At 43.7% G+C, this 9,178-nt stretch overlaps 1 protein-coding gene across 1 annotated transcript; it reads left to right on the top strand.

Moving 5' to 3' along the window:
- Window positions 1-632: 632 nt before the first annotated feature.
- On the top strand, window positions 633-8,814 carry bbc3 (BCL2 binding component 3). Its single transcript, XM_070906614.1, has 4 exons — window positions 633-802; window positions 1,961-2,348; window positions 6,152-6,357; window positions 8,678-8,814. The coding sequence occupies exons 2-4, from the start codon at window positions 1,973-1,975 to the stop codon at window positions 8,771-8,773; spliced, it is 678 nt and encodes a 225-aa protein (XP_070762715.1). The 5' UTR covers window positions 633-802; window positions 1,961-1,972; the 3' UTR covers window positions 8,774-8,814.
- Window positions 8,815-9,178: the final 364 nt, after the last annotated feature.

Genomic DNA, 9,178 nt, shown 5'->3' with positions numbered 1-9,178 from the left:
CTGAAACACACTGTACATTGGTGCATGATGAAATTATAAATGAGTATCTGTTTTTTGTATTGTTTTTACAATGCATGATCTTGTGTAAAACTAGCACATTTTTACATCTCTGGCATACATGGTGCCCTGGTAATATATTCTTTCCCTTTAATTTAATCTATTTTCTGTTATCATACATGTTTTAATTGTTTGTCTGCCTCAATAAATTCATTCATTCAAGTATTTTATTTTTGTCTGTGAAGCATGTCTCAGTGTTGGAGCATTCACATAATTGGTTATGTATGTTTAGGCCTATGATCCTTTCTCACCATGACAATTTAAATTAATTCAAGCGTGTTTAAATCTCTTTAAAACATAAAAATGTTAACAAGAACAAACACGTTTTTCACAGGGTTCAATAAAGGTTAAGGCGGGTTTTATTCTGAAAATTGTCAGCGGAAGTAGCCGCTACTTCTTCTGCTTTGCCAAAGACAGTCTTTAAGTAGAGGAGGACCACTCAGACAGGCGAGCCCGGACAGACAACAGCACAGACAACGAGCCGCTCCGTTACTCGTGTCGTCGGCTGCACGTCGGTATTTTTGTTTTGATGGATTAAACTGCGACAGAAAACAAGCTGAAAATAACCGAGACGATTGAAAATGGAATGACACATTTCCCTCTGAGTGGACTGTTTTTCTCTCTTCGTCTTCGTCGGTCGCATTAACTGCTTGTTTTGGCACATTTCTATCCCCTCTGATGTCCACTTGTTACCGTCGGTTTCTGAGCCGCAGACAGCCTCACCACGGAGCGTCAGATAGACCAAGTAAGTGCTCTCGTGAAGGTGAGATGAGCCTTTGTATTTCTGCCGAAGTTGGTTGTGAATGTGACATCCCAACGTTGCATCATCTGTCCAGCTGTCAGGGAAAACAGCACGCTCCGCATCTTCCCTGCTTCTTTAGCATTATGTCCTCGCGTTGACGTTGACTTTTACATTCCCCTGTATGACAGATCTACAGTATTACGATGTGTTATTTGATATGTTATAGTGCTTCCACTGGACCACCGTTTCGTTTTGATTGGTCAGTTGTTTGTTATATTTTTGCGACTCTCAGAAAATGTAACAACATTCATGTGAACAGCTGAAAAAAAATCTCAACTCAAAGTAACTAGATATGCGATTTACAAAATCAAATCAAAGCTTGGCGATGTGTTTCGCGGCGGCATGTGCAAGAGGACCGGAGGAGGGAAAGAGTGAAGAACTCGTCGTTAACACTTCGCGGTTTAGCAAATGAATGATTTATGGATGAAACTCCGGGTTTTTCTCACCCAGAACGACCAACGCGGGGTTGTTTACTCGCCTCACATGGAGTTTATTTATTTACTCGTTTTCTCATTCGTGTTATCAAATCAAATGAATCACACTTAACGTCGATGCTTTTGTTCATTCTGTTTTCAGCTCGATGACATTTTCATTCATATAACAAGTTACTGCCGTTGAACGCACACGCGCTCTCCTCGCAGGACGTCTGTGTGTGTGTGTGTGTGCGTGTGTGTGTGTGTGTGTGAGCGTGCGCTTCCTCGTGCTCGGGCGGCACGGATTTGTTTACAAACACAAGTCTCGTGCTCATGAAGGGGAGCCGCCGCTGCCCCCTAGCGTCGGTAGAAGAATATAGGTCGGTGGGTCAAAAGAGGAAAGAGAGAAAAAACAACGGTGCCGAAATTAGAACTAGTAGAAGTATTTGATAGTGTAAAATATGTGTTTTTTTTTACACATTTTAACCAGTCCAATCTGTTGCCAATTTGTTGACCAAACATTCAATTTAATTTTTTAGTACTTATTATTATGTGTTGATATGAGTTCAGTTTCAAGTATTTTTCAGATGACTATGTGTATAAAGCTTGCAGTTGTACTCTGCGTCCATCACTGTCTTATGGGAGTGTGTTTACAAATGTGCATGCATGTTTTCCATGTATGATTCAGGCTACTACTGAGATGGCCCGTGCAGAGACCATCGAGAGCGTTGGGGAAACTGGGGCAGGAGGAAACGGCCCTCTTCCAAGCCACAACACCTGCCGCATGGAGCTGCCTCGCCCCATCCACACCTGGCCCGGCCTGCTCATCGCCACCGGCTCCGGGACTGGCACCGGTGCCATGCACCTCCACCATAACCACCACCATCTGCACCCATTGCAAGCTCTCTATCTGTCATACCCGCTGCCTTACCCCCAATCAGAGGGTGAGGACGAGCCCCAGACTCACCAGCAGTTACCTGCGTTATCGCCATCACCAACGTCTCCTCCTTTGCCACTCTGCAATTGGAGGGGCAGAGGGGCAGTTGCACCCAGTGCCTTCCCAGGAGAACAGTCAGGTAAGATAACGGTCTTCACTTATTATCATGTGTTATGAGTTTATACAAGTGGGATGAAGGGTAGGAGCTTAAAAACAAAGATTAGAGGAGGTTAAAAATCTTGCATTAATAGTAATAGCAAGTGACTTGTAGCATGGCGTCATTAAAACCATATGGGTTAGTTCTCCCTTTGTTTTGACAGACAGGGAAGGGGGGCAAATGTAACACCAAGATCTGTATCAGAGCACACGAGTAATGGTTTAGCCAGCACTGATTTATGGCCTGGCGGGTTCACCTCTTCAGGAACAAGCTGCTGATACACCAGATGAGTAGGAGTGGATGCAGGTTCTAATGAAACGATGGAAACTGGCTCAGCCGCACAGCTCAGTTTGCCTTTCAGACCTCCACCCTTAAACAAACATTGAAATTATCAGTTAGCAGGAGAGTATCGGTTATGTGCACCCGGGGCTGTATTGCCATGACAGGAGACTGTTTGGTCTGTGTTGATGGGGGAGTACAGTATGAGGAGAGGACGAGGTGTTACAGCTGTCACAGGGATAAACATGTGACTCTTCTGCTGCAGAATAGCTTTGAAAACAGCAGGCCACTGGGGTGGTGTATCTATCACGAAGCTACACAGGACTGCTCAAACCGGTTTTGTTCACCAGACAGTGTATGACGTCTGTCTGTCCTGTGTTCACGAGGTGAGAGGAGGAGAGGCTACAGTGGCAATGATGGCCATTAGTTAGGAGAAAACTCTCAAATGAGGGATGAATGGACAGAAAAATCTCTTTTACATTCATGGACCTTGCCCCTGTTTCTTGGCTGTGCATCGTCGAAGACAAAGACAGGTATTAAAGTAGCTGATACTGTTTTTAAATGTCTCCGGCAGTTTGTTTCTTGCCATTAAAGTGATTCTGCCGCAATCACTGTCAGTGAGTGATTCCCTTTGGCTGCTCAAGTCAATTATTTCTCAGTTTGTTTGATTTGGGCTCTTGTGATTAGTCAAAACAGGAGAGTATCATGGGAGGACGAGCATGCAGAGTCGATGTAAACTTAAGTGTCCTGGAGGGAAATTTGGAAGCAGTAGAAAGGGAAATTCAGGTGGCAGCAGTGGCTCAGCGGGTAACAAGAAAGGAAGGTTTACATCTGGCACTGAGCCACTGTATTGTGTCAGATTTGTAGCAATATAAACAGATAAGTTGCCCCCCAACCCCTCCTCCTCCTCCTCCTCCTCCTCCTCCTCTCTCAGCTGTAGGTCAGCTGTGCAGCTCGGGCATGTTCAGACTTGTCCCCTGCACTCTGGCTGAGAGACAATCTGCAGCATTTCCTGCTGCTCTGAGTGGCTCAGCCAGGCTGCACACAGTCAGTTTGTTTGTCACAAGCAGTACATTTGGCCATTCAGTCAGGCGACAGATTTCTCACGAAGCTCATTTTTAAGCCATTTATTTAGTCAGGTGGTTAAGTTTGTTAGTTTAACAGTCAGATTCAGAAAAAACAATTTGTCAGACTTAAAGTTTGTTAATTAGGCTTATCAGCCAGTCTACTAATCAAACAGTCAGTCAGTAAATTAGGGAGCCAGTTTGTTAACCAGTCAGTAAGTAAATCTAAATTTAGTTAGCTACTCAGCAAACTAATTAATCAATTAGTCAGACGCTTGGGATAAGCCATGAGTCTCTTAATCAATCAGTTAAGTCACCAATAAACCAGAGAAACAGTCAGTCAGGTACTGTAATTAGCCAGTTAGTTAATTTATTAGTCAGTCAGTCATTCAGTAAGTAAATATGGATAATCAGTGTAAAGTGACTTACGTCACTTTGTCAAGACGATCTGTAAACCTGCCAGCATGTCGGGTTGTTAGTTTCCTTGTCGATTAGTAAATTAGTTGGTTGTATTGTCAGTTTAGGTACATTTTTCAGTGATTTTGTTATTTGTGTTGTTAGTACAATAACAGCATAAGTATACCACAGCATATTAGAAGTAAAGTTGGGGAGTTATCCAGCTCACCTTGAAGCTTTCTACCTCCCCTGTTAGTTTATCTGGTTAAGTCTGTTTTGATTTTTAATGCCACCCCCCACCCAGCAACTAAACCACCCTCCAGACTCTCCTGCCTCCTGCATCTAACTGGTCAGGGGATCTCTCAGTCACCTTGTCAGTCTGTCAGCCTATCAAACAGACAGGTTTATCCCCAGCCCCACCCCCTTTCCTCCCGTCCACCCTATCACAGCTCAGCCCCCCAATCTGTCAGCCAATTGCATAGAGACATCTCCAGGAGTGCTGCCTTAGAGTTACCTTGGCAACAAGCCAGGGTTTCCCATTTTTTTTTCCACGCTCTCTCTTTTCTCTCTGTCTCTCCGTCTCTCTCTCTCTGTCTAGTCACCTGCATCTTTAAAGGATCAGTTGTAATCCTCCTTGCAAAGCAGATGCTGTGGTTGCCAGGGGTGCCCGTTTCTGTGGCAACTAGAGTTGTGGTTGCCGCAGGCACTCAGCTTCGTGCTGGAGACAGGGGTCATTCCACAGAAAAGCTGTGGACAAAGTAAAAAAAACAAGCTGGGGGCCCAAAGGTGTGTCGTAGAAAGGTTAGAACAGGTTAATCATTTTAAAGAGAACTGGTATTCAAAACTACACAATGTCAAAGACACTGACATTTAATGCAATATAATTTAGAATAAATAAAAAACAAAATGTTGGATAATCAAACAAACAAGAGAAATGACAAGATTGCTTCTATGCCACTCATTCATATGGTTATGATGCTTACACTCAAAAACAACGAAAAATAACTACAAAACAATGAATACTTTTTCTGAAACAGTCACAAGATGCTTTAAAATTGAAAGGACCATCACATTTACTCCACATCAGCTTTCATAAAATCATTATGTATCTAGGCATAGGTTTAGGTTTGTTTGTCATGCTAAAGCGACCAGACGGTAGGTACAGGTATCTGTCTGTTAAAAGAAACACAAAGTCTCTAAACACAACAAACACATACACACAGTACCTCTCCATACCAGACTTATTAAGCAGATTAAGAGATTACTCTCCCAAGTTCCATGAAGAGGAAAATAAGTCACCCCATCAGTCTCCTTAAGAAATATGTGTGTTTGTGTGTGTGAGTTCAGCCAGCGAACTAAACAACCCCACTGGGAACCGCAGTAACTATTTCTGGTATATTTTTAATGTCAAAAGTCAAGAATGTACAGATTTTTTGCATATGAAGAATATTCACTTCCTGCTCTATCTGCATCAGAGACGATACACTTTAAAGTTACTTTTTCTTTATGCAAGCGAAAACATGCATGTGCACACAGATGAAAGCAAAATATTTAACCTTTGTTGTTATCTGTTTCTATGTATTACTCCGAGTTACCTGTAAAGTCACGTTGACATCGAACGTGATCAGTAACGGCCTGAAAGGAGGCCACTGACTGTCTGTATGATATTGTGTGTGTATTTGTGGGTGTGTTCTGGGGTGTTTGCTCACTAAATAGGTCTCTGTTGTTTGGCAGCCTGGCCTGTATAGCTGCCTATGTGTTACTGTGTGTGCACATAGTAACACATCCCTGTCTACATTAGTGTGTAAGGAGGCTATTAATGTAGGCTGCTTGTTGAGAATCAATTAAGCATAACCAGAGGCTCTGCGTACCCAATAAAGCGCTTCTGTCTCTTCATACATGAACATTTCTTCTTAAGAGCAAGACACCCAGAGAGTAAGAGCATGAGGAAGAACAATGGTAAAAATAAAAGGAGGGAGAAATGCATGTTTTTTTTTTCTTTGATAGTATCTTATTTTCTTATTTATTTTGCCTTTTTTGCTGCAGACTCGGACAGAGAGGAGCGCCAGGAGGCCTGCCGCCAACAGGGACCTCTGCCTGACCTGCTGCCCCAGAACGAGCACCCATCCTGGGCTTCACCACATCACAGAGCCCCCAGGGGAGAGGCAGTGCAGGAGCTGGAGGTCAGGAGAGTGGCCAACCAGCTGAGGGCCATTGGAGATGAATTTAATGCCACAGTCCTCCACAGAGCGGTAAGAGGACGGGTGGGGCTTCAGTCTGTAATCTATAGTATAGTCTGTTTCGTTTTCAACCTTGAGTAAGTTAGTTTGACATTTTTAAGTGTTTGGGGGGAGGGGAGAGCCATGCATGTTTGCCACAAAATGGACACTTACAGTGACCTGGGATACCTTAACTAAAGTGAACCAAAATGATTATGATTTTTGGAAAGACCCCTTCAGCAGATAAGTCATATTTATTGTATTTTAGGAGAAAGAGAAAAAGCAAATCAGTCTCATCCACAGCACATTTATTTTTCAAAGAAGCTAGTTTAGTTTTGTTGCACTTTTAATGTGTTTTTTCTACTTTTGTATGAGGCTATATTTGTTTGGGTGCACAAAAACACATCTGCAACAACAACAACAACAATTTCACCTCGGTCACAAAAATAGCCATTATGCTTGTTTAGAATGAGATTACAAATAGTCATCAGTGGAACAGAAGGCCACACACTTTTCTGTGTCCCTTTAAAAAGTTGTGATTGTGGTAATCCAAAGAAGATCTGAGCGTTCAGTGTCATGGCCATGAGTGTACGGGTTGTTGTGAAAGGATTGTTAGTGTTTTCTCTGCACCTGAGTTGAGCTGAGGATGTGTGTGCACAGCGTTCCCTGTGTCCTTGAATACAGCACAGTCACATTGATTCTTATCAGTCCAGTGTGTTCTTGCATGGATGAGCATGTGAGTTTGCATGCTTGCGTAATTACGTGTGTGTGAGTGTCTTTGTGTGTGTGTGTGTGTGCGTGTGTGTGTGTGTGTGTGTGTGGCAGTAGTGATCAATACAGATCAATACATGCATGTGTGTGAGAGAGTGAATCGATGTCAACATTTTCAGATATTACATTAATGTAAACCTTAAACAGTATTTATATTCCTTCCTTTCTTCTGTCCCTCCTTCCTCCCTCCCTCTCATTTCACTTTCTTTCTCCCCCTTTTTTCTCTTACAGTGTTTCCTTCCTCGTCACTCTTTCGCCACTCAACTTTATTAGTACAATAGTTTTTCAGAGACATGGTGTGAAAACTGTGTTCAAAATGTCATTTCTTTTACCTAAAAACAACACAAAAGACATTCAAAGTATACTCACTCTGCTGTCTGTTTTATTTTTATTGTTATTTCTTTACCTCGCCCTCTCTCGCCCCTCCCTCTCTCTGTACTCTAGATCGCGTGAGGAGTTGGCAGCAGCCCCCCCCCTCCCCACACACACACCGCCCCATTGCTCTCTCTCCCTCACCATCCCGCCTTATGCACATAAACAAAGATGACGTCACCTACTCTTTGCTGTGACTCAGACATGGATTGCACGCACACGCGCACACACACAGACACACACTTTATGAGGGTGTAACAGCCCCTTTGCAGACATGTGTTGCAGGTTTCTGGTGTTGCTGCCCTCATTGAACTGTCTGTCTGCGTGTATACATGTGAGAAAGAGAGACAGATCCTTTATTCTCGAGGGGAAATTGAGGAAATTGTGTGTGTGTGTGTGTGTGTGTGTGTGTGTGTGTGTGTGTGTGTGTGTGTGTTGTTTACAACCCAGCCAGGCCAAAAGCAAAGTCAGACGCTTTTTCTAAACGAGCAGTTTGAAACAAAAGGAAGGAGGAAAAAAATTACAGCAGGAGGGATGGAGATTGTAAAAGGAGGAGGGAGGGGAGGGGAGGGAGGGTTAACCACAGGCACGTGAGGTTCAGGCAGTTCAGAGTAGTATCCTTAACACAGACACACACTTGTTTATCCTCTTGTTCGAGCTGCGCTGTTCCTCATAATTCATGCAGTCTCTCGGTCTCTACTGCATCTGTCTCTTGTTCATTTCTCTCCCCCAGAATTACATCATGTTTTTTTTACATTTTTGCCTGCCGAGTCCTCTGTCTTTATGATGTATCAAATAATGGTTTCGTTTCATATTATCTGTTTTAAACATTTGGCAAATTTGACACGTGTTCAGAAATGCTGCTGCAGCTCCGACAGCTGTTTCATGAATGGTCATCTGAAGCACGTTGAGAACAATCACATGAGCTCAGTCAAACCCATTTCAACAGTTAGGTTCCAACGTCTTTGCAGATATCTAAGTCCACTTCAATAGCTTTGGAAAATGTCAGCTTTTCTTAGCTGCTGCTGCTCATGTCAACAGGGACAATAAGGGACAGCATTGACTTGCCTGAAGTTGCAGTTTGTAGGTCACTTTGTCAATAAATGCGCATTTTGTTTGCATTTTGGTTCGCTTAGAAAGGTCAGATGTTTAATAATCCAACATGTCCGTGTTTTATTTGGATTAACATCTCTCTGTCTTTGTCTCACAGCATGCTGCCCCCCACTGGCAGGACTGGAGAGACGCCTGCCGAGGACTCTTCAACTTCATCACCCAGACTCTCAGCACTCTCTACAGACTCACGTAGACAGGCGTCTCCCCTCCAACCACCGGGTACCAGGGCGACTTTTTACATTCAGGACATGGCCACTGACCATCGGACTGTGGCTTGTGAGCGGAACAACCCCGACTGGTTGCTGCACCGTTGTCCATTTGAACCTGGAGGATAAACGGCGCCTGAAATCAAACATTTGCTTGAACAAAGAATTTGGGAGGATGAGATCAGCAGCTGGAGGTGTCACCTGTGGGCTGGATCAGGGTGCTACCTGTGGAAACTGGACCCTGCCTGTCTGCCTGCCTGGCAGTGCATCTGGCAGCCAGTCTGCTGGTACAGACTGCAGCTGACGGATCGACAGTCACTTTCCTACTTGTATATTTTGTAAAATCTACTTGCTTTCACTGTCTGTGTCTCGGGGGCCAGCTCTTTAGGTAG

The sequence above is a fragment of the Enoplosus armatus genome, chromosome 5 (genome assembly GCF_043641665.1).
Source record: "Enoplosus armatus isolate fEnoArm2 chromosome 5, fEnoArm2.hap1, whole genome shotgun sequence".
NCBI lineage: Eukaryota > Metazoa > Chordata > Actinopteri > Centrarchiformes > Enoplosidae > Enoplosus > Enoplosus armatus.
Note: the sequence above shows the minus strand (reverse complement) of the source record. Positions and strands in the feature narration are given on the sequence as shown.

Excerpts from the sequence above, each read along its gene's own strand:
- bbc3 (XM_070906614.1), top strand. The coding sequence starts at position 1,973 with ATGGCCCGTGCAGAGACCATCGAGAGCGTTGGGGAAACTGGGGCAGGA. Across the intron at positions 2,349-6,151 it reads CTTCCCAGGAGAACAGTCAG|ACTCGGACAGAGAGGAGCGC; the intron begins GTAAGATAACGG and ends TTTTTGCTGCAG. Across the intron at positions 6,358-8,677 it reads CCACAGTCCTCCACAGAGCG|CATGCTGCCCCCCACTGGCA; the intron begins GTAAGAGGACGG and ends TTTGTCTCACAG.